The 27,693-nt window shown below is 31.6% G+C and overlaps 1 protein-coding gene across 1 annotated transcript; it reads left to right on the forward strand.

Annotated features, from left to right (window-relative positions):
- The first annotated feature begins 23,401 nt into the window (after positions 1-23,401).
- On the forward strand, positions 23,402-27,018 carry LOC149056783 (uncharacterized). Its single transcript, XM_089223876.1, has 2 exons — positions 23,402-23,888; positions 23,977-27,018. Exons 1-2 carry the CDS (start codon positions 23,771-23,773, stop codon positions 26,511-26,513), a joined length of 2,655 nt encoding a protein of 884 aa, XP_089080002.1. The 5' UTR covers positions 23,402-23,770; the 3' UTR covers positions 26,514-27,018.
- Positions 27,019-27,693: the final 675 nt, after the last annotated feature.

Genomic DNA, 27,693 nt, shown 5'->3' on the forward strand with positions numbered 1-27,693 from the left:
ACCGGTACGAAGAAGGTATTATTGCTGCACTATATCATACTTCAACACGATGTGTCCTTTTTTAATTTCCGATTTACTTTCGGTCCAGTTTTTACTAAGTGAGAATTGTTTTCCCATTTTGTCCCATATTGTTTACCTTCTGTTTATACGAACCACTGTTCTTTGGTCAGGGGATTGACCAAGTGATCAAAACTTATATACCTACGTGGTCGTGCTATGTGACCTTCCTAAAGAATTATTGTTACTATTTTAAATCAAAACAAAATTCACAATAAATTTATAAAAAATCTAACATTTTGTAAATACATATTGATCATCGGATCATTGTATAATTTATAATATTAATTCGTATTCATTTTATTGTTTAAATCAATTAAATCATATTATACTGACCGGGTTCTGCAGCAATTATACAAATTAGATAATAATAACAAACGTTCGCAAATAATAACATAAAAAATAAGAAAAAATACAAAATAAACAAATAATAATATGAAATACTTATCATAGCTATATTAATATTAACAAGTACTTGTCGAATTATAATATATTCTAAACGAGTTGAAGTTTATTAATATCATGAATAGATACATTTTTAGTTAATGGTTAATGGTTTTCATAGTAATTATTGTGTGATGGGATGTTAATATAATAATAATATGTAACTAATATGCAATAAGCTCGTATAATTTGTTACATCTATATGTTATTATGAAAATGAATATGTAGTATCGCGAGTAGGAGTGTGAAAGAAAAACGTCTTAAGAACTAAGGAAGTCGTATATATAGGTTACAATAATTATCAGATTTATCTAAACTCTAACAATCCAAATACGTCGATATAGTGGAGCTCGGTTTTGATTTTATAACTTATTTTTGAACGTCTGCCTCCGCGACTTTGTTGTACAGCAAAGATTCGAGTTGTCATAATATAACGATATTATCGAAGCAGGCGAGGTTTTAGGACGACAATGTTTGTTCTCATAGTTTAAATCTATTGCATAGATGCTTGCGTGTTCGTAGTGTGTATAGTCTCACCCATCGGACAAGATACACTTCCTACATATTATTTCGGTAGTCCGTGGAACCGGAATTTTGACACCTACTTTGGATTCTCAAAATCGTTTTCGTTAGTATACCAAAAAAAAAAAAAATAATAATAACGAAGATTATTAAAATTTATTGTGCGTGGAATGAAATTCGGATACACACCCCTCTCTCGACGCTCCAATAATATAAATTATGTGTTTATTTTTTTTGGCATGCAATTCGGACGACTTAACCGTATTGCTTCCCGAACTGCCCCCTCCCACCCCAATTAATAATGTTCACCGTCGCGTACGACGAATTTAATAATATACAATTATTATTATAATATATTCGCTTATTATTATTTGTATTATTGTCGTTGCGCGCGGATAACATCTTTCGTTCAACTTTATTCAACTCGAACCTTTATCATTGTTGTTATAACCTTAAGGTAAATGTTAGGCCGCTCATATTATTAAGATTTATGTTACGCTACGTAGGTGGGCGCGCGCCATGTTTCGTCTTGTCCGTGATAATGTTTCGTCGTGGCAGTTTAGTCGGTAGAGTGACATTTAAAAACGTTTTCCCAAAACAAATCATTCGTTTATATTTCATTCGGTATGAATCACATCATTCGGCGTTCAGACGACGAGTGGATGACGACGTGACGTGACATGGTATTTCAACAATATTATTATTTTTTTTAAATGTTATATCCTGAACTGTAGTATACCTATTTATTATAATATAATCAACAATAATTCTCAATTTTGTAAATACGCGTCCGGCGAACGACATGCTAGTTCCGACAGAATTTCGCGTATTCTTGGTCAGCCTTATTGATTTAAGAATATCAGAAAACCGTAAATAACGATTTATGTCGCTAAGTATAGTATCCCAACATTTTGCGAAGTGCCCCTCCGTACCATCCCTCTCCAGTCTCCGAAACTTAAAATTCTGCTGTGACTCATAATCTATTACCTATACCCGTCCAAAAATCGATATTTGTCTACTGATGAGTACTCCGGCAGATATTATTCTACTGTGGAATAGGGAAAAACAAATGTTGTCGTTGCAAAATGTTTTCACGGTTTAAAATTATAAGCTAAAAATCGTTTTCAAAAACTTTAATTGTTTTCGAAGTATATAATGAACGTCAAAACGGATCAGCCGGTGTATATAACGTTTTACAATTTTATTCATGCAGATCGACATCGTAGGTATTCGATTATCATTAATTTTAACACGTAAATATTGTGCGACAACCTAAGTCCTAAGCCCGTCGATAGCGATAAATAAAATATACAGTCTGAATCGAATTTCAACGCCAAACGATGTATATATAGGTACAATTAATATTATTATGACCCGTATTCTGCCGTCCTAAGGAAGAATGCCGTAAATCGAAAAAAAAAATCAAATGAGATTATCCTGTATTACGTTTAACATTACAGTTTTACACGTTTTTTTTAAGTAAAAATGCCGTAACTATGGTTATTTATCGAGAAATGTGTGCTTATTATAAGAAACAAATATTGCCGCAATTGTAATTAAATATAATCGATGCTTAGCAAAAACGCCGTAATCAACATGATAACATAACAATAATTATTGTCATCATAATATCTTTTGGTATATTATTTGGTATGTTGCATGTTGGTATAGGTATTTCATGACCAATTATAAGTCTGATTCGTATATATTATTATATGTACTAAAGCAGCGTGCCCACAGCACAGGCACTTTACAACGTTCGAAGCAATAAGCAGCCTATATTATTATTACGCATAATGCCATAATGGTTTTCCCGTGTTTATCCGACCGAATACTTTGATTTTTTTATATATTTTTTTGTACATAACGTCCTTAAACGAATTAAATTTAATATAAATAGGTAGTCGGTTGTATATAAAAATCTACCACGGTAGTTCATGTATATACGTATATAAATAATCACATGGGTACCTATATACGATGTATAGTTTATCGTTTCATCTGTACGTCTAACGTGGTAAACATATATATTATATTATGTGTGTATAGGTACGAACGGAAAACGTTGATTTATATTTTATTTTTACATAAAAACCGACGCGAGTTTAACCTTTTTGAAATTTATTCGTTTTTATCGGCACGGCGACGGCTAAATACGAAATCCAATCGGGTTTCACTGCTTTTTGGTTTGTAATTAAAACGAGTCACAAAAGATTCCGAAACATTTTTCGGTCTGGTCCGGTGGCGAGCGGCGATGGCTTATTATTAATTATAAGAAAGGCTGGACCTTCCTGTAGGATTTGAAGCAACAAAAAATTAAAAAAACCTAATTTAATTAAGCGGTTATGTAATATTATAAACAATAAACTCCTAACATGTAGCAATATGCACAGCACTTTTTTAAACTTATTATGTATACAATTGTACCATACATTTTTAATTGGTTTTTGAACACTTCATAAGAATTCTGAGAAGCAAATAAAACATATTTACCTATTCAATTCGTAACTTTTAGCTTATTAAAATATATTTAAATTACCTATTCGAATACAAATGAATGGAAAATAATTTATTTTGCTTAAAAGTTTGGTTTAATATGTTGTAGAAAAAACACATTTATTAAATTATTTATTTATAAAGAAACACAAAAACAGTTTAAGCCAACGAAAATGGTAATATTATTGTCATCCACAAATAACTTCAGTGATAAATACAAAAAAAATTGTCGTTAAAATCTTTAAGATGTACACAATCAGAATGTCGCGGTCCTCGTAGGTACTCTGTAATTTTAAGCATTTATTGACTATTGTGTATTAATGACTCGAAATAAATTCTTAAAATTCTCTGTTTATGTGTGTAGATATACCGTATAATATAGTATATACTTATGTATAGTGATGTTGGTACGAATTTTTATCACTATATTTTAGTATCAGTTTATGCTTATTAGATATGTCCTGTTAATATACCATAATTCAAAAACATAAAATATATAATATTTTATAATATATTGGGTACAAGCACTACAAGCTAATAACAATTATTTAAGTTTAAAGTCAAACTATTGAAATATATTTCTAAATCGGTTTAAAAAATATTTTATTTTTTTTAAATACCGACGGACGAATTAAAGTCGTCGTACCTGTTAAAAATTGAAAATTTGATTTTAAGAAATTCCGTCTTAGAATTGATGTCCAATTATTTAACATGAATGTGAATAATTTAATATAAATTATATCCATTTATACAAATACGGTGCGTTACAGTAGGTATAATATAACATAATATAATAATATACGATTTATCGGGGCGGGTATACGGTTTTAATGGGACGTTTGTCCTCGTAAATTTTGTCACGCCAAAAATTTGGTTTCTAATTTATTTTCCTTGTTCGTCTACTTTTTACATCGACTGCGCGTATCGCGTACACACACACACACACACACACACACACACACACACACATTTATTTAAGCGTCGTGTACCCGTTTCGTCTTACGCGCGCGTATCGCTCATAAGCCGCCCATAGTCCCCCATTTATGACGCGGGTAGGCGGGCGGGTGGAGGTCCGAAGATATTTTGTTGTAAATCTCTAATAAGAAGAAGAAGACGCGAAGAAAAAAAAAAAAACTCGATAGAAATTCACAATGAAGACTTGGTGCGCAAGGTGGTCGGGGCCACCTGGCGCTTTGCTCGTTTACACCTGCTCTCTGCCGAACCATCGCACCCCCCGCCCCCCTCCAGCTCATCGTCCCCACAACCGAACGTAATACATTTTTATTATTTCTATATCGTCGTCGTAGCGTCACCGTCGTCGTTGCAGCTCTCTCGGGCCGCTGCTATAAACTGCACGTCGGCGGCAGCTACGTATCATCTCCCGAGCTGTTTCGCCCTCGTCCGCGGGCACGCGCGCGCATACGACCGATGACCATCGCGCACTATATTATTATATACATGGGTAGGTACATGCACTGAGGTAGCTCGTGCCTAGTCAGTACCATGCAGTGATAAAAATAACGGGGAGAATAATAATAATAACGATGATGACGACGACGACTACGACGAATGAAAAAAAAAAAAAAAAACGCACTATGAGCGTGAGCGCACGTTAGCCATCCGGCTCGTGCGTGATTATTATAATGATAATGCCTCTGCGCCGCTGCATATAAAATAATATATATATATATAATCTCCGCGAGTACACCTGTCCGGCTGTTCGTATAATCGGGATGACTTGTGTCGGTCATGACGGCGGCGACGCGCGATTCGTGAGTCTGAGACCACCGCGCCGATACTTATCGCCGTCGAGTACAACGCGATATACATTATCACGTCATTATATATTATATTATAGTACTACTTACGTACGTGTAGCATATTAAACCCGCGCAGCCGGCGATTTGACCCCGTTTTTAATTTGCGTCTGCCATCTGTATGATTATTATTATTATTATTGTAATTTATTGCGTACGACAGCGACGATCCGCGACCGAACCCGCGGCGATCAGTTTTCCGAAAATCTCGCCAAACACCGCCGTTTCGGACTTTCCGTCGCCAGGTGCATCAGTCGCGTCTACATTCAGTCCCCAAACTGTATTGCAAGAGCACCGCTTTTACATAAAATTATATTGACTATTTTAATATTATATATACTACGCCGTGGTGATGTGTCGTTAAAGTACTGCAACTGTCGTATACACCCATTTATGTGCTGTACACAAAGCGAGAGGGATGGTGGTGGGGGGGGGGGTTAAAGGGTACAACCCCCACAGCACCATGGGATTTCAGAAAAATTATTAAATATGTTTTTATAGAACGAAAGTGATGGTTTCCGTCAATAAAGAAGATAAATACAACAACTCACTATAGTGTTATTGATAATATTAAAAGTTTTAATATATAGATGAGAGATGCTATGCAACCCCCATATTACAATCGTAATATGAATTACTGCATTATCGTTGAGTGCTCGATCAGACTATAGTTTTAAAAATTAAACTTAATGTTATGAAAGTACGTGTTTTTATACTGTATTCCTAAAAAGTAAAAATCAACGTTTAAAAATATATACATTTTTAATGAGAAAGAAATAATCCCATACGTGACATTGTGCAATCTTATTTTTAGATTAGATTATATAAATACGAAAATGCATAACCCAACCACCCCCCTACACAAAAAAAAATTTTTTTTTGTGTTTGTGCCTGCATCAACCTATCCATGATTATGCGTGTATATAATAATGTATTGTTTTTCGAGACCGAAATCGGGTCTGCAACGAGCTCGAAGGCGATGATGGTACACATTTATTATTGTACTCTACCGATTTAGCTTTGACCGGACCGCTGTCGACTCTCCCGGGAAATAGTTTTACGGTAATATTATGCCATCGCAGAATGATGATGACAATTTTTAGCCATCGCGGGGTATATAATGTGTCTATATTTATACGTTTGGTGTGTACATCCTAATATATATATATACTTGATTATATGTATTTTATATTTTTTACGATGCTCCTGCAGTGTAGTTTCGTAAGTGCAAGTCTTCACATCTGCTTGGACTTCAAACGCTATATATAGTATATTATATAGTTATACGCTTTTGTAACGCGTGCCATATAGGTTCGCGCCAACCCTGCACTGCATGCATCTTCCTAGTCTTACAATAATAATATATTATACCAACAAAGAAAATTTTCAGCCATTCAGTTGTTACCTTACCTCTATATATTTATACTGTATATTATATATATGACAAATACTCAAACGATGTCCCAGTGATGCAGTTACGTTAGTGCAGGCCGTTGCATCTGCCCCCGAACTATTCAAAAATTACACAAACGCGCATGACCATCTCCCGTTTCAATAAATTCGTCTTTAGAATACGATGCATTCCACTACAGCATCTTATTGGCAGCTGCGTCAATCAGAAGTGATCGCCCGCAAAATTTAATAATATATTTTTTTCCCTCCCGAATAAATTCGTGTTTCTCCATTCACATTTCATTCGAATATATTCGACAATTCACACGACTTTGTACCGTTTTTTTTACGCCGTGTGTTGTAAGCGTAATATTTAGCGTTGTAATAATACATTCGAGTTTTGTTTAAAATATTTTTGTTTTTTTCATTAATATTTAAAAACTATTCAAGAATAAATAAATACGTTTTACCTGTAGTGTACTTTAAATTGCATTTCATCCCCATATTTAGGGAGTTTATACAAGCTGGATAAGTTAATTTTGTTCAACAGTACATCAGTTTACAGTGCTGCTAATAAAGACGTAATAACTGCAGAGGGTGGGACAAAAATGTCGTATTCCTGTTTCAAGTTCTAATTTATTGCGTATTACAACAAAGCAATCACTTTTTGATTTATTTTTAAAGCATTATAACACTCAAACTTGAATATTATTTTTCTGCATACCAACGTTTTATGTACATTTTATTTAAAATATTTATATAAATTATATTGTATTGACTTGATATATTTTCAGTAACTTGACAATTCAACAAAACTCAATGGCAGTAGATATAATGCAATATATTTAAAAAATATACATAGATATGTATAGTGTATTATAGTGTATACATGTATACACATTTTTGATTGGTAGATTATTGTTCAAGGAGAAGAAAAGAGACGGAAACATCTAACTATAGTCTTGGACATAATTCGATAATAGGTAAAAAATATTTGTTATATTCTTCCCTTCCCTCACTAAAAATTGCACTCAAAAGTTGGGTTAAATTAGTATAATTCGATCAAAGCGTTAGTGCTTGGGCTACAATTTGAAGGTAAATTTATATAATATTACTATATATTTTTAGTTTTTCGCAACTATAGTCGATGTGTATTATAGCTAAACTACATTGTACGCGATATTATTTGTTAAAAGTGATGTTAATCCAGTTATTTAAAAACTAACATTGACGTACACATAAAATAACTATATAAAATAAAAAATAGTCGTTACGGTTTTTTATACGAATATTATATACGGAATGTACATTTAATTTAATTTCAATTTATTTTTTTCGTTTCAGCTGACGCTAAAAACATAAAGTGTTTATATAGGGCGATTCGCCAAAGATATATGCTCATTACTCACTGCTCAGTACCATTTTTAAAATAATAACATTAATTTGTCAAAACTTTAATTTTTGTACCGTTTGAGGAGTAGTTTGTGACGATACAATTAACTTGTTTTTCCAATGAGAATATTAATCCATAAAAATTTTAAATTCCAACTTTATTAAAATACTAGATCCAATAGGTACCCGGTATATATGATATTTTCGCAAAACCATTTTTTTTTCTATTGACTGAATTAAACACTTTAACAACTCCATTTATAAATACGAGTTTAAATTTTGATTTAAATTCGTTAACATAAAAAAAAAAAAAAATACGCGGTTAGCAATAATTTGCAGTAGGTATACGAAAAAAGATTGGTTACCATATTTTGAAAAAAGAACTCTGTAACACCACGGGATAAAATTCACAAACAGGATTTTAATAATCGAATCGTTAAAGAATAAGAATGGGGGGGGGGGGGTTGAACATACTTTTCGAATCACTCTGTGTACAAAACGTTGTAAACGGTCAAAACGGGATATATGCAGTGTTGGTTTCCGACATAAACCGTCGAAGGAATGCACCCTGTACAAGGCGTATTCGTATCTTATGTCGATGAAACGAAGAACACAATAATCGTCCGTGTATTATACGGACGTCATCGCCCCTTATCAAAACACGGTTAAAATCTTACCGACAAATGAAGTACGACGCTGTACATCTGTTCAAGTGATTTTGTCTGTCGATTAATTGATTCAGTGTGTGTATGAGATGATCTTCGTCGTCCGCTCCGGTGTTATCCTGCAGCAGACCATATCGTTATTTGTATTTGAATTAATACGGTCCGTAGGACAAAAATGCACGATATATATATGGGACGTCTAACTGGACGAGAATTTGATGACTGTGTCAATATATTTAGATTACTTTCGGTGAAAATTATTAATTTAGATACAAAACTATAATACATTTACATGACGTGTATAATATGATATTTTAAAATTAACTCAATAAGACACATACGTACATTCAAATGTTAAAGTAATTATATAGTTGTTGGTGATGTTAAAACAGTTTTATTATGTGTCGCTGGTAAGTGTGATGAACTCTCTTTCAAGGCCTCCACCACAAGCTATCCGGTTATCGAAAGATCGAGAATATCACAAACTCTTACTTTTATTTTATCTCATCCATAACCTATATTATAATATACCGTAAGTTTATTTGTTATCTTTGTATTAAATACAAACATATAAGTATGGTTTATAGGTGGTGATTCAGTGGAATTTCTTTTTTTTTTTTTGGGGGGGGGGATGAGGCTTAATGTATTTTAAAATACGTATCATAACTTGCGTTTGAATAGGAATATAAATTTCATACGACTCAATCGGTTATTACTAAACTGATATTATGTTACTGACTTTTTGATGTGACATTTTAGTCTTACTGATTTTAAATATACCTACCTCCGTGACTTACATTGTATTTTTGGAAATGTCTGGAGGCTAATCAATAACAAATAAATTAATATTAATATTACTCGGACAACATATTTTAAGTATTTTTACTTAATGTAATTAATTATGATTATATTACATGGGATATCAGTTACTGACTATAATTATAGAATAGTACAACTGTAACGAATAAGTGAATTTGTATTGATTTTAGATTTTATTTTGTTTAGTTTAGTTTATTATCCGTATATAACGTATATAACATATGTTTTGTAATCGTTTTTATCAAGATTTAATATATGTATTATCATTAGACTCTGTATAATATAATATATGAGTCTGCATAAGATGAATGTGATCTAGATGAGTACTTAATTTGAATCGCTCATAATTTAAAACTACAACATTAAAATATTTTATGACAATTTTTTGTATTTTTTAAATTAATTATATATATATTACACATATATTATTATATTTACATGATCTAGATCTAGATTGAATATTTCAGAACTAAAAAAACAGAACAATGAAATTGATTTTATTATTCTTACTAAATATTATAAATACAATATGAACGGGGAAATGTATGGGGAAGTGGATACGGGGAAACGTGTGACGGGGAAATGGCAAGCGGGGAAGTGACCAGATAAACAGTGTAAATATGAGAGAGAAAAAAAAGCCTAGCTGCAATAGCAAATAACACTCGAAAGAAATTTCTCAACTGGAATTCTACGCCGCGCGCCGTCCGTGTATCAAGCGGAGGACGCTTTTGATTTTAATCTTCGAGTGTATATAATTACATAAATATCATATAATGTTATCATAAAACGTCGTTTAAAAATCAATGGAAAAAAATTCGATATCACAATCTGACACGTCATAATTGATTGAAATATCCTTGACTGTTCACGAAACTGCCGTGTGTATATAACATATATACTGAACATAATATCATACTTTATTATTTATATATCTATCAGTACATTTGTAAAAAGAAAAAACGAACCTATTATACGCCTAAGTATATTATTATTATTATGTATACTGCTACGGTGTTCTATAAGCCACTGTACCAAAACAAAAATCAAAAAATATAACATATATATCATGATTAGGACGGGCAAGTAGAGAAATGTATACACACACACTCCGCTTACCCATATGATGGTGTCTTCGTGCACGTAGCACGTATACATATTACATAATATACAGGGTGATTATTTTATCAAGCAACACTAATTATTTAAAAAAGTATTGACTTTTTTCAAAATATTTTTTACATAGTTTCAAGTTGCTAAAAACCCAACGCTTTTATTAAAAAATTATATTTTTAAATATTTTTTATCCTTATCATTTTTTTAAGTTTTTTACTTTTTTGAATGGCAACATAGTTTTTTAATTTCATATCCTAATGCTTTATTAATTTATGAAATTTTAAGTATAGGTTACCATTTGAAAATCAAAAGTTGATAGTGGTTTATCTAATAGATATAAGGTTGAAAAATATAAAAAAATAAACAATTCAAGAAGAGTGTAAATCTACAATTTTGAAAAAAGTCAATACTTTTTTTAAATAATGAGTCTTGTTTGATAAAAGAATCACCCTGTATATATATTATACAGGTGTATTTATCGCTGGCGGCCGCTTCAATCAGTTCCCTCTAATTTGTTCCATGCCCGGACACACCCCGCTCCCACCCGTCGACACTGTATCGGTCGGTCTCTCCTCGGCTTACCCCTATCTCTCTCACTCTGTCACTCTCTCTCTATATTCTCTATCGAAAAAATCCCATTCCGAACACTGTAAATAATTCGTTTTCAATCTTAGCCCCGTAATTGGGGTCCACACATACCCCCCGGAGAACCCCTTTGGTTGTCGCGTGTTGCAGTGCAGCCGTGTAATTAATTAAATTACCAAAATGTTTCCGCGACGTATTATATTATATTATGTAGTTACGACCAATGAAGCTCGCGCGATGAGCGCTCTGAAAAGGATAATAAACATTAACAATACAGAGCGTATACGTTACACACACGCCGTGTGTGTATTAAATTGTATGGTATTATATTATAAGCCCCCCCCCCCTCGCCGAGAGACGATCGGTCGTGCGTAGGCGTTTCCGCGTGCAAACCCGCCGTGATTACATGTGTAGGCCTATATATATATATATATTGCATGTTTAGGGAGACGCGTTCAGAGCAAAGTGAAATTAACGACGGCGGCGGCAGCGATAGTTTGGAAATTCGTAATTTCTCATTTACGGTTGTGTTCGGATGAGTTCAGACTAAATCTGTCGACGAACACAATGCGTATCGGATGCATCACGCGCGTATATTATATACTGCAGTGCACATAAATATTTTGATCAACGAAACCATCATTACTATATCATAATGCCCCCTAAACGTCAGTTGGATTTCAACTTTTGTGTGAAAAAATTAACAAATTTTAAACGTGGGGCTATATATTGTATATGTTACCGTCAATGATGTAAATTAGTTAATAACGTAAATGCCTAGCCAATATTATAAATTCCTAACATTAGTAGTCGATATTGTCAATGCCTAGGAATTAACTGACAACATAGGCAAGGTTGTAAAATTTAAATATTTTGTTAACACATTTAGAACTATGACTAGGAACTTACTTTAATGTCTAATACTGATAGGCAATGTTGATAATTATGTTTAACGAAATATTTTAATTAGGTCAGAAATGTATAAATACAAGATAAATTATACATAATTAATAATTATTTATTTTCACAATCTCCAGCAGCCTCACGAACCGTAATTTCTTTTACTCCGGCAGTCGCGATTGTTTTTTCATAATTCAATATATTTTCAGGACACGGAACGAGTTGTGCTCTAGTGAACCTATTTTTTAGCATGCCATACTCCGTACCTACATAGTAATTTATTTTAATATTGTTATTAATTTATTTTAACAATTAATTTTTATTGTACTTACATAATTTATACATATCAGCTTCATATGAAACAATGACCGCCAAAAGATTAAGGGGTGAGCCACGTGCTCTATCCACGTCAGGTATAAGTACTCTTACAGTAATTCCTACTTGAAGTTCTGTTAACTTAGTATTAGAATACTTCATCATTTTTTGTGCTTGCTTTTAAAGGTTAGTTATGGCCCTTTGTCTATGATTATTAATTTGATCTTTGTTCGAATCTAAGATATTACAAAAATCCAAAAATGTAAAAAGGATTAGATTTATCAGCTTTATCGTACGTACTTATTATATCTAGATAAATCTATTTCAACGCAAGAATATTTTATATTTTTGTCAATTATGCCTGAAAAATCCCGGAGTTATTGTCATTACCTAGGAGATATTTCTAATTGCATCATTGACTGATTATAATAGACATTAACGATATTTACTAGTCAATATCGTGTACTGCCTAATTTGATCGGAAATATCGTTATTGACTAGTCATTAACATTAATTCCTTAATTTACGTCTTTGCCGGTAACATATATATTGTAAAAGTTGTTTTTTTTTGATATCTCGGTAAGAATACAATTTTAGAAATTTTCTTCGAAATCAATCACATCAATGACATTAATTATGACTTTATGAGTCTACGCATAAGCAACAAACATACCGATGACCATTACTATATAATATGGCAACCCTATATGCTATAGAAAAAATAAATATTCGACTTCCGCGAGCGAAAACTTAATTGGTGTGTGAGTTAACCCACATCTACCTATATACAGGGTATTAGGGTTTGAAGGAAGTCTAGCGCTTTATCAAAGGTATTTTTCATTTTTTTTTCTAACTTTTCTTTGTATGCTTACTATACTCCGTCAGCATAGACGTTTAACCGTTAGTTTTAATCCACAGGTTTCTCATATGTATGGATCTGACTGTGAGATTGGCATCAATTTCAATAAAAAAAAAAAAACCAAAAGTGCTTATGCTATGTATATTTTCATTTTAGTTTTTTTTTTTTTTTTTGTAAGGAAAAGTTTTTGATACATAAATACAAACATTATTTGAGGGTGTTAATTTTAAAATTGGGAGGGGTAAACATTCTCTAGCCCCCCCCCCGTATTTGCGCCTATGGACATTAGAAAACTATATTAACTATATTATGTATATTGTTTTATTCTGGTATCTGGAGTGCCTGATTGTTGCGGTCCACATAAAGTATTATTTTTCTTTTCTTTTTAATTTAGAGGTCTGTCGAGTGGCGCAACTAGGATCTATTTTTGGGAGGGGTTATTCATATAAGAAAATGAATTAACAAAAAAAACAAAAGGTCTGATTTGATTTTCAAAAACATTACGGTGGGGAGGAGGTTACAATTCTCAAACCCCTCCCCTGGTTGTGCCACTGGGCCTGCCAATCAAGTATTTGTTTCTCTTCGGCCTCGACTTGGATTCGTTTTTATGTCAGTTTGTTTACGATTTAATTTTAATTTTTGTGTGGTAAAATAATGTACCTATAAGTTGTGAGCTGAAGGAGTGGTGTATAGTTTAATATTATATTTAGTCGATGTATCTACATAGTCAGCAGTATACGTCTTGCGTCACCAGATGAAATTCGAAGGAATCTCATAGGGGTGATGTGATCGCATTCTAGTTTACGAGGTCAAGGGCGATTTCAGGGATGACAAAAACGTGTAATAAAAAATTATTATCGATTCCGGTACTGATATGTGTTATGAAAAACAAACGGATGATAATGTGCATCCGACAAGAATGTTTTTCTACTCGGTCGGCGTACTGCAGTGAGCATTGTTGTATTATTATGTAGTTTTTACTTATAAATTTTATTGGCTTTTCTAATTTTTATAATACAATACTACTGACGGTTATCCCTATATTATTATAAGCCTGCAGTAGTGTCTCGCGTGTATATTATGTTTGTCATCGTTTGGTGCAGGTTAATACACGCTGCTCATACAATACCGTTTTGTTAGCAAACTTATGCATAATAATAAGTCGCAGGCGTATATACCATCATCTGTGGAGGTATAAAGATGGACTAGGCTTATCCGCCTTTAGAGCAGAACTTCCGTAAAAACGGAGTTTTAACAAAAGTGGTCCTCGTATAATATTAAAATATTTGAAAAGAAAAAAAATAATGATCCCACGATGGATTTTCGTCTATAAATAATATAATATATACATATATAATATAGTGTAACAATTTACCAATAAAAACTTACAGCAAATTCATAATATTATACATTATGCGTGCAAAGTATGAATAATTTAAAACTTGACATCCAATTATGGATTTTCGAGATACTATCATAATAATGTTTTTGTCCATATCGAAGTAACGAGAAAGCTTGAAAAAAATGTTTTCTACGGTCCGTTGGTTGCACGTAGTAGACGTCGATGGTTATTTAAAATTTAGCAAGTCCCATCAAAATGTCCAGCTCACAAATATTCATTTCAACTTGCCGAATACGATTATATATTATTTACTATGCAGTAAACTGCTGACATAGTATTAGAATATTGCAAAAGATTATAAACATCTTTTTAGTGAAAAATTATGTATATGCGATTTTTTTTTTACCGGGAGAAGGGTTTGAAAACGATTTTTGTGGCAGCAAAGTCTATACGTTTCCTTTTAATAAAATATCAAATAGAAAAATAATATAATTTTATGCAGTTCAAAATTATTATAACGATATACATTTTTATATGTTATTAGTAGGCAACCAATAATCTTGTGGTCCTACATTTGCCTGTGTATTTCGTTTTTAATTCACTTTAGGCACCTATAATTACAAATTCTCGACACATATTTTGATATGTTCATAAAATTATAAAATAATACTTTTCATTCAAATCTTGTGCGCATTTTTTTTATATGTGCGTGTTTTAAGCATAAATTTAATAAGAATTTTTAATTAAACAAATTAGACAGCTCAACATGTTTGTTTTATCCATATGACATATAAGACATGTAATGTTTAATATGTACCTAATATAATACTTATTATATGCCGGTGATTCATTTGACACACATATATAATATAAATAATATAAATAAAAGTTTTTTTAAAATAATTTCTACTATTTTTTATCGCCATAATATTTAATGTGTTTTTTGCTTATCATAACATGTATTTTAAATTCCCTATTGGCTATTCCAAAGCATAATTTTTTTGGGGTACTTATTATATATACAATTATGAAAATTTTAAGGAGAGTTTGCGAGTTGCAAGTATTTGAACTTTGAAGTTTAGATGAGCTGAGTGCATGGATACTCCGCCTATATAAATTAAAGAAACATTCTTATAAGTAATTAAGACTATATACTCACAAACTACTTGTTCGAAATTTGATTTTTATAAATCAAAATTTTCCAAATAGAATCCCGAAAAATGTACGTTAGAGTAAAAAAATTTAAGGGTAAAAACTTTTAAAACAATATAATAACGATAAAAACAGTAAAAAAAAAAAAAAAATTTTATACGTATATCATATTATACGTAAATAAAGACGATCTTAGGTTTCATCGAGCATATCGAGTTGGGAAATCGCTCGGCGTTGCAGGCATACCTGTGTAGGTACAAACTGAATGGGCGTCGCAAACGTCTTGTCAAAAAAATAAAAAGAGTCTCTTTCCTTTTCACACGGAACCGAACACGCCTCGTTCGCGAAAAGGGTTTCACGGGTGCGCACAAGACGTCTCCTCGTTCGGTTGGATGTATAATAACTGCTACAGTTGCGTACATACCGCGGGCCGGGTGCTCACATTATACCAGGTTTATACCCGCGCGATATGCCGAAGGTAGTTGCAGTGTATACCTAATGGTAACGAGTGCTTGTAAAGGATACGCAGGACTGCAGACTTCCTGCCAAAGGATCGGTCGATTTGAATAGACGTACAATAATAATATCATAATATAATGTGCGTTACGTATGATTCGAGTGTGTAATGTTCTATAAATATTCACCGCGTTTCCTATGTTATATACCTGCTGCTGCAACACGCTCCTCAATACGTGGGAATCGCTAGTTCCACGAAAGTGATATTATATGTTAAGTAACACTGAAGTAATTTACTATTGTTTTCGATGTCGTACGTCGTTTGCATATAACAAAAGTCGATTGTCGATACAATTAATTTAAAGTCTTGGTAGATAATAAAAACTTGCACGCGTCCTCGAGGAACGGTGCACGGACTGCAGTGTTTTTAGTGATTTTTGCGCTAAAAAATTGAGCGTTAATTACTTAATACATATATGTATTACTAATTATTATATTGAGTATACATATATACGATATACATTAACTACTGTATTTACTTACTGCCGTTACTAATTTACTAACTGTAATGAACCACTCGTATTTATTTGTTTTAAAAGTCGTTTTTAATTTTATAGTAAGTAGGTAATATTATAGCAGTAGCGCCTCGTGTCTGCAATAAACGGCGTCATCGTTGTAGGTATATTACGTACATTTTATAAATTGGAAAAAATTAGAACTTATGTGATAATATTTTAATGGATATACAGGTGATATCATTGATTACAAATACTAGCATTGAATAATTTTTAATTTTTAATTTCCTAATTATGTCACATAATATAGTGACATATCGTACCACTCGTAAAAACTATTATTTTAATTTACTATATTTATTTGTATAGGCATATAAAACTTGTGAATTTTGGCTTCTCCTTATAAAAACTGTGCTGTGGTATGTCAAATGAATTTTCATTTCATCTATTTTATTCGGATCTAGGATTATTTAAATGAGCGTATAACTTGGATTGGATATAATTTCAGGTTGATGCAAAATCCGAGATTTTCGAAGTTATCCTCGGGAAGCGCTGCAATTATGCTCAACATATATTATACAACCTGCTAAATATTATATATTTATTAGCTACCTATATATTGGTTATTTATAAATGGAATTTCTATTGGATGAAGATTTCGGAAATTTTCTCCACCCTTGGTCGTTAATATTGGTGCCGGGACTCCGGAACAGACGACGAACCCCCTCCCCCAACGCTGCGGGTATTGTGCATTAAATGCACCGCACGTTGTCCTTATATTCACGGTTGCGACGACGCTGCACGACATGATATTAAAATAATTTATACGGGGCGATCCGCAGAACGACATAGGTACCTATTTATTGTCTCGGGAGCCGTGCAGTGTCGGTGTGTAGCCGTGTAGGTGAAGTATATTATTATTGTTATCCGCGCAACAAGAGCACATCGTATATAGCGAGGCCTCTATTCATCCTCGCGGCACAATCGTGGAAACTGTTTCCTTTTATACTCCCGCTGAATGGGAGAAAACGTACGTGGCGCTTAACTACACGACTGCCGCCGCGCAGGTATATCACATATATATTCCCATATTACACGCAGTAGTAATATAATACGAAGCAGTCGTGTGGGCTTTTGTTCGTTCCGCCCACACACGTCACACACCCGAACCTATATCTGTTTGCAAATGTACATTGCGTGCCCCGAATTTCGCTTGCCCGTTAGAAAGATAGAGATAGGCTATATATAGACCAGGATATTATATCGTCTTCTCCGTACTTAATATTGCATAATATATATATATGTACAACTATAAGCTATGTATATACATATGTAAGTACTAAGTGTAAACACACACACACATATATACATAATTTGGATAGATATATATATATATATATATAGATACTGTGACTGGCGGGAAGGTTTTATAGCAGGGGTCTTTGAGGTTGAACCCCTAAATGAATTATTTTTAAAAGTATTCAGATATAATTAAATTACGTTCCTGGGGGTTTTCAATGCTATTATTAACTGTACAACTAAGCTACAAACTATGTTACGCGTTTCATTCTGTTTAGTTCTGCGAAATGTGTTTGCGACGGTACCTAAGTCGACTGGTCCTATCAATCTCACAGATCTGGCCACGAACTACCTATAAGTACCTATATCAGACGTGCGCTAGGCAGTTGTATATGATCCATGGAGGCCGAACATAATATATTACGTATATGATGTTACTCAGGTTTTTATTAAAGTTTCTGATACGAAAATTCGCCTAAACCTAATTAAATAACTATATTACACTCGCTCCATCATACTTTCAGCCGATTATCCTGTTTTCAAGGGTTGTTCTACGTCGTTTGGAAGAAATCAAGAAATGTTCGAGTACATTCCTAGTTGAAAAACGGCCGCTCGATGCGTGACGAACGCGGCTCACTTTTCACTTCTCTTATACCACATTATACGTATAGTATCATACCTAAATATAAAATTATGTGATTCTTGGTCCAAGACACTGTGCGTTTAGGCCAAATCGTGCGATCCTGGAGTTTCACGCGCAGGCAGACTGACAGAGCCGTGTTAAGCTTTTTGGCGACCAGGGGCACTAATATAATTTGATAAGTCACTAACAGCGGTTTATCAAGCTCGAGGCGCCCAGGGGCAAATGCAGGATATGTCATATAGGTGTTGTCTCAATGCGCAGTATGGTCCTTGTTCAGAGCAGAGTTGTACTCACATTATGGTGCAGGTCTAACACTATCTAAACTTTCAGTTTATTCCCCCGAGTATCTTGATTTCAAAAATTTGGCCCTGAGTACTCGTGGACCGCTTTTAACCGCTTTGTGTCTACCCTTACTCGTGTTCTCATGTTCAAATCAAATATATACGAAATATGAACGATGGAGAACAGATAGTTAATAAAGTTTTATAAATTATGCGTATAAAGTGGTTAAGAATAAAAACATATCATAGTAATTAGGACGTATGATATTTGCTAATAAGTATTAATGAGACAAAAAGAATTTAACGCCGCTGATTAATTGAAAACTTTTCATTACAGGTAATATTATAATATACATGTATAGCTGCGTGGCTGCAGCGTCAAAGCTAAAATGTCAAGTTCGGTATGTGGAAAAAACTAAATAGCTGGTTAAACCAACAATAATTTAGAGTTACATAATTATGTGGCAACATTAATTATTGTTGAATGTACTAAATGTATATGGTTAAATTATTTTAGTTGGTTTTGTTATAGCTAAAATGTTATATAATAATACATAAATTAGTAGTTATAACTACCTTCTGGCGTTGACGATGTTTCATTGATATTATCGAAGTTGAAGCGTTTTCTAACAAAAGAGGAAAAAACACATTCGACCGCACACCATCAGATTTTCGTACCGTTCGCTAATTTTTTTTGTTCGATCGGTAGAAATATATTTATTTACCTGTTTATGTATAATGTATAAACATATTACAATTATTCAGTAATACGTATTATAATAATATTCAAGTCGCCTGGGTAAAGTACGAATCGTTTCATGGTCGGTTTTTTACAATAAGCAACGTATGTACATACATGTACATACCATATAATAATTTACCAGTCACGATGACGCCCTAAGGTAAGACAATAATGCGTACAGAATGCCAGTGCTGCAGTGCGTACATATTAATAATATTATTATATATAGCCGTTTTTATCGGCTTCCAGTCCGTTTTACTTGTAAAAACGAAATATATAACGACGACTACGACGATATAATGATAATAATAAAAAAGGCGAAAAGCCGCATGTACACGAGTCGGCCGGAAGTAAAATGCAGCAGAGACGTCGACGGCGGGCCGTATAATGACGGTCGCGGAACGACTTCCTGCAGCGCGCGGCGTCTTCTGCTGCCGTCTTCCGCTTCGCCAGTCTTGTGCGGACGGGTCGAGCGGGTGGGCGGAATTGGCAAGTCGTCAAAGTTACAACTGCTGCAGAGCGCCGGATCGCTACGCGAGTGTAATCCAAACATTCCGGACATTAATCGGCGACGACGACGACGAATAATTATTATATTTTGACTTCCGACCGACGACGGCGATCGCGCGAACGAGTGTGTTTCAGATTTACTATACTGCAGGGCTCGTTCTCAAATTGAGTTATTGCCAATTCGCCCAGTTCGCGGATACTACATAATTTTTTATAGGAGAGCCGCGACCGTCGTTACGATGGTATTTATTGTGTCTCCGGCTGTATGTAAACTGCGGCAAAATTAACCTTTTTCCAAAAGTCGATATGTAAACTGCGGCAAAAAAAAATTAAGATTATACAATCTGCGGCAAAACCGATAAGATACATTATACAAACTGCGGCAATTAATTTTATATACCTTCTATATATACTAAATTATATAAATATCGTGTATAATATGAGTTATGACATCTATTTATCTAGAGACTATTAGAGTATTATAGGCGTAAAAATAAAGAAAAACCAATTTTCAAAATTGAAAAATATTATTATTATTATTAAAAATTATTTTAAGAGATCTTAATGATAGTATTATAATCAAAAAAAAAAAAAAAAAAAAAATTGAAAATATTATTAATATTATTAAAAAATATTTAAAAGACCGTATAGGGCTCTTATAATCTCAAAAAAAAAAAAAACTAAATTAAAAAAAAAAAAACAATAATACAATAAGTACCTAATTAACATTTTATCGTTTGTTCTTAAAACATACATTTTTTCACAAATTTATATCTTGAAATTCGTCCATCTTCTTTCATTTTTCGCTGTTCGTTAATAAATTTGTATTTTTGCGTTGTCGCTTTATTTCTTTTTTGTATTACCCCTTCTTTTACACTTCTAATTTTTATATATGTGTCAACTTGAATATCCTGTAAAGCATCTATAAATTTATATAGTGATGGATGATGATGATCAAAATACGTATTAAATTTTGAATGGAAAGATTCACATACATTATTTGTTATAACTTCTTCTTTTGATACCCACAAAGAAGGAGGGAATAAGTTTTGCATATAAGTTTCTGTTAAATAATCGCAAAGTTGTACTGTTTTATTATTAGATGGCATATATCTGCAATTAGATCAAAAACAAACGAATCTTCGACTTCGTCAGGGTCAAGGAACGGGAGACCAAAAATATAATTTAAAAATTTTCCTTCATCTGTGTCTTCTTCAATGTAAAGTTTAGATAGATCCAAATTTTGTAATTTTCTAAACCACTAGTATTATCAAATGTAAAGGAACCGATATTACCGATATGTTTCGTTAAATCTTAAAAATACATCTGGATTTGCCTTACCAATTTGTACGCAAGACAAATTAAACGATATACGTATATGGTAGGTTTATACATAGGTATATAAAATAAATTGCCGCAGTTTGTATAATGTATCTTATCGGTTTTGCCGCAGATTGTATAATGTTAATTTTTTTTTTGCCGCAGTTTACCATCCCCCGTGTCTTCGAGGGGACGAAAAATTCACAAAATTCTAATATTAATTTCGCGTGTCATATATGTACCTAGTATAAAATATAAATATCTATAAAAATGGACTTGTCCCGGGTGATTCATTCTAGCGGCTAGAATCTAGCCGGAACCCCTGAAGCTATATGCTATAAGCTATGAGTATGAAATTTGGTCAGTAGTTTCGTTTTGTGACGTAGACACGCACTAAGAAAAGATTTTCAAAATTAATTCACTACAGTGGTTAAAAAGACTATATAATATAAAGGAGAAAAATTGTCCATTTGTTTGGTTTAATCTCTGGAACTAATTAAATCATCTAAATTTTTTTTTTTACAATCAGAAAGCTATATTATAGTATCCCGTGGATCTATAGACTATAGGCTATATTTTATCTTAATAGGTGACTCATAATTTTAGATTTATTATAGAAATCATAGATATATTTTTGTTTATTATAGTTATACAATTTAGTATGGATGAATAAGATTAATTGATAATGATTATAAAAATGAAAAAAAAAAAAAAAATGAAACTTTAATATTTAAATCGAACAAAAATAATTAAAAGTAATCGAATATTAATTTAATTATTAAATACTTACAAATTAAATATTTAAAACAGTGGTGTAACTGTGTAACAAAATAAAAAGGGAGGGAATAATTTATTCTCCAAAATCAAAACCATAACCTAATAACTGTTTGTTTTTTTATAAATTTTAAATATTAGTAATAGTAATAAGAATCATTTTATGAATCATAAACAAATCGTATACCCGTATTGTTTAATAGTATAATAAAGTAGGTATACTGGATTATAAGATTTCATAAAAAAAGGCGCTATGAAATGCTTAAAAAAGTGATTTGATAATAATACCGTCACTACGATCAAAATTCATGGAATAATATTATCGGGTCATTTTTGTAGCCCAGATAATGCGATAGTATACGACAATTTTATTCGTCTACAAACTTGTGTTATTATACAACAGGTCCAGGAGAAACCTAAAATAAATATACTATATTATTATGTATATGCAATAATTTGAAGAAAACTTTTTGGAACATATATGTTAAAAATGTAATAAAATCTATTTTTACTTTAAAAAATTTAAAGATTCCATTAATGTAAAATTATACATTTGCCCCCTCATAAAAATTTATTTTTCCATAGTTACGCCACTGGACGCCAGCTATTCTATAATATTTGTACTTTAAATATAAAAACACGTCGAATTAAAGATAATTACAAATTTCATAAGTTAGTAATCAAATTTCTAAAGCATCGCGAAACCCACTACAAAAGTACAAAGTGCTCTATATCTCATATTTTACCAATTGCATTTCTTATTTTTTGGTCTTACTGTAGTGAACAATAGAGTTTTTGCTTAGTTTAATTTGATACTTTTGTTGTATATTATTTTTTATTTCAATACAATGGCTATAAATAAAACCGTGAGTAGTATAAACAGTTATTTTTTAGATCTGGCACGTAGGAACAAAAGTGAAAAGGAGCTTCAAAATTATTGTGACGACCCTGAGCATGACTCCTATAAATCTGCCACCGATTGTGTATATCGTGTTATGTTAATATTATCATTGATTATAGAATAGACAGATAGCCCATGCAATGTTAATATTTGGTGACCATGCGTAGGATGCAACCACTATGGAGCGCTAGTGTAGTTGGGATGCAAGGAGGTGGTACCCCCATCATAGATGTTTGCCATGGATATGCGGGGAAGGGAAGAGGTGGCTTATCGCGAAGTGCCGATCTAAAAATAGAGTAATAATAAGAAACTGAAGATATACTGAAATGATTGGAAATAATAATTTTATTATATTATCATTTATTACTATCTTGTTCATTGTGGAACAACCGCTTTCCGAATTTTCTTGTTTTTTGAGTTTTTAGTTGCATTTGCATTTACAATTAAAAATTCTTAAACATGTCTGGAAATAAATGCCAATATTTAAATTGTGGAAAATCAAAGAAAATGTTTCCAAATTTAAAAATGTATCGTTTTCCAAAAGATGATAGAAAAGAAGTATGGATAATACATTCAGGTGAGTAATTAATTTTAAATTTTAATTTTTCTGTACCATTGCGAATATTTATAATTTTTTTTACACATATTTTTTTATATCTACACAGGAAACACAAGTTTGTTTTCTGTTGATCCAGATAAACTCCACAATAGGTACATTTGTCAAGAACATTTCCCACCCGAAAGCTTTGTACAAAATTTTACTCAAAATCGTTTGATAGATACTGCTATTCCCTATAATTATCAATCTAAAACACAGCCATCTACATCATCAGGCATTAACCAGAATGATGAATCTCAGCAGGAGTATAATATAATGTCAACCCCAACTAAAACATATACACACTCAAAACCAGACATGGTAGAGTTAGTTTTTCCGAGCCCCCCTTCAACTTTTTCTACACCTCAAAAAATTAAAATAACAAATATAATTGACATGCCTAGCCCAAATTTAAAAAGGAAATCTGATTTGATAGAAATAGATACACCTAGAAAAATCAATTTAAAACAAAAATTAAAACTAAAAAACAAATTAATTCATAATAAAATAACTCAAATTTCAAAATTAAAAAAAAGAGTCAAAACTTTTAAAACACATAATAATGCTAAGAATTTAATAAATATGCATAACTTTCCATCAATTAATTCTAAGGCAATGGTAACGATGCAATTAAAAGATAGGAGTCGTCCGTGGACATTAAATGAAAAAAATTTAGCTTTAAACTTATATTATAAATCACCAACAGCATATAAATTTTTACGTTCACAAAAAGTTAATTTACCTGGGCCATCAACTATTCGTCGTTGGATTGGTCAATCAAAATTCTTACCAGGTTTTAGTAAATTATTTTTCAGTCATATACAAAAAAAATTTGAGTCATCTGATTATAAAGAAAAAGCTTGCACTGTTTGTTTTGATGAAATGTATATAAAAGAATTTATAGAATATTCCAAAGAATTTGATTTTATTGAAGGTTTTGAAGATTTAGGTCATTATGGGAGGACCAATAAAAGTGCTAACTGTGTTTTAGTATTTATGGCTCGAGGTATTTACTCTACATGGAAATTTCCAATTGCATATTTTCTTGTTCATTCTGGAGTTAACAAAACAATTTTAAAAAATTTAATAATTGATGTTTTACAAAAGTTATTTGAGGTTGGGTTGTGTCCCAAAATTATAGTTTGCGATCAAGGCACAAACAACCAAAGCACTTTAAAATCATTAAATATTTCAGAAGATAATCCATTTTTTTTTATCAACAACAATAAAATTTTTTCTTTGTTTGATGTTCCTCATTTACTTAAAAGTATTAGAAATAATTTAATTAATGCCTGTTATATAAAAGATAATAAAATAATCTCATTTGATGATATAAAAAAAACATATGAGTTGGACAAACAAAATCATAAAAGTAAGTCTCTCATCAAAATAACAGATGCACATATTTACCCTAATTCTTTTCAAAAAATGCGTGTTAAATTAGCAGTACAATTATTAAGCAATTCCATGGCCGCAGCAATCCGAACTTGTATACAAACAGGACAACTTCAAAGTAACACTTCATCGAATACTGCAGATTTTATTGAGTTTATTAATAACTTATTTGATTGTTTAAATAGTAAATCTTTATATAGTCATAATCCATACCTCTGTGCATTAACTGATCTAGGTACTGTAAAAAAATTTTTAATAGAAGCTTCACAATACTTCACAAATTTACAAAAATTAAAAAAAGGAAAATTATCTCAACCTCCCTGTTTTAAAGGGCTTACACAGACCATTAAAGGTGTATTGCAATTTTTTGAAGCAGAGAAATCTAATGATATTGTATTTTTAATGACTAATCGTTTAAATCAGGATGTTTTAGAAAACCTCTTTAGTATTTTTCGACAAAATGGTGGTTATAACAAAAACCCAACAGCTAAAACAATCAGAACTTCCATAAGAAGTAATTGTATTTTTTCTTTATGTACATCAAAAGCGACAAATTGTGAGGAAACCCAAGAAGATGATAATCCAATTATAATTGACCCAGTTAGTTCACTAAATAAAATAAATTTTAACAGTTCAAAATTATCATCTGATTCCGACACAGAATGTAATTCTAATTTATCTCTCTGTTTTTTTTCATCTGACGAGGACTCAAATAATACTGATAGTAATATTGATGTCACTTTAGAAGACTGTTCTGTAACATATTTCGCAGGATATTTGGGCTATAAATGTATGAAAAAATTTAATTGTAACCAATGTCAACTTGAACTATTTGTTGATAAAAACTTAAATGATAAAAAGCAGTTGCATCTTCTTAATAAAAATTATACTTCAATTGATAATGAAAGTGGACTTAAAGCACCATCAAATAGTTTAAATAATGTAGTAAATAAAATTTTAAATATTTTTGAAAGCAATTATAAAAACTATTTGCATAAAAAGAAAATAAAATTTCAACTAATTGAGCGCTTAAAAAATAATAATACAATTAAAAAATGGCTTGATGAATCATTGACAAACTGCATAGATCATAAAATGTACATAATTGAACAAATTTTAATTTGTAAAATATTTAATAAAACAAAATTATTTTCAACTACCACAAAATTAGCAAAACTTTCTAAATTAAAAATATTAAACCATATTTAAATAAATTAAATACATTTTTCTTGTTCTGACCTTGTACCTATTTGCATAAAACAATATAGAAGCAGTCTTAACTGTCCTTTTTAGGACAATTCACATCAACTACATTAAATAGTTCTTTTCAGGACTAAGGATCAATTACATTAAATAGTTCTTTTCAGGACTTTGCTTTGATTTTTAAATAGTTCTTTTCAGGACTATTTGCATCAATTACATTAAACTGTCTTTTTTAGGACAATTCACATCAACTACATTAAACAGTTCTTTTCAGGATTAAGCATTGATTTTTATTATATTAAACAGTTCTTTTCAGGACTTAGCATTAAATTTTTAAATAGTCTTTTTTAAGACTATTTGTTTCATTTTTATTAAACGGTTCTTTTCAGAACCAACAAACATCACAATTTACTTTTATTCTAATAATTATGCTTCAATATAAATGTATAAATGTATTTTACCCTTATTTTGTGTTTTTTTAATAATAAAGACAATTTTTTTATTCTTTAAACCTAGTATTTTATTTCTAATCCAGTTTAGCAATCTTGGTATATCTTCACTTAGAATCGTTTTTCATCATATTATATAGACTTATAGTTGGTTTCTAAACTTAACACATTCAGTATGTACTTATAATAACAAAACACAACTATTATTTTATTTATAAATTATATTAATAATTTAATTATGTATATTATTTGTTGTTATTGAGTTTTTATTCATTTTAAAATTTGAACACAAAAATACAAAACAATGTATTTTATAAAGTATGAAAATACAATAAAATTAAAAATTACAATATGGTTAAAGATTTGCTTTATTTTTAAAAATGGTAAATCTAGTATAGTATGTAATGTTCAATTAAATATTTCCGCCCAAAGCAGATTTTACTGAATCGTAACATTCCAAACATCCAAACAAAATTGATCTTTCGTAATGAAATTAATTAATTGTTGCTTTCTGTAGTAGAATTCGGCATAAAAATTAACAATTTTGTGAATATACTATTTAGCGATTGTGGCAATCATAGCGCAATGCTCAGAAAATAATAAATATAGGTTTATCCATGATAAAGTCATTAATAGGCTTATCGCTTTTTCTGTCACTACCTCAAACCGGTCTAGGAATAATATTATATTATTCGCCGTCAGTAGTAATAATATAAAATTAATTCATACAACGCTAC

This window comes from Diuraphis noxia, unplaced genomic scaffold, assembly GCF_037042655.1.
Source record: "Diuraphis noxia isolate RWA-SAM2 unplaced genomic scaffold, SU_Dnox_SAM2 contig0003, whole genome shotgun sequence".
NCBI lineage: Eukaryota > Metazoa > Arthropoda > Insecta > Hemiptera > Aphididae > Diuraphis > Diuraphis noxia.

Coding starts and splice junctions, on each gene's coding strand:
- LOC149056783 (XM_089223876.1), top strand. CDS start 23,771: ATGTCTGGAAATAAATGCCAATATTTAAATTGTGGAAAATCAAAGAAA. Junction 23,889..23,976: donor AGTATGGATAATACATTCAG/GTGAGTAATTAA, acceptor ATATCTACACAG/GAAACACAAGTTTGTTTTCT.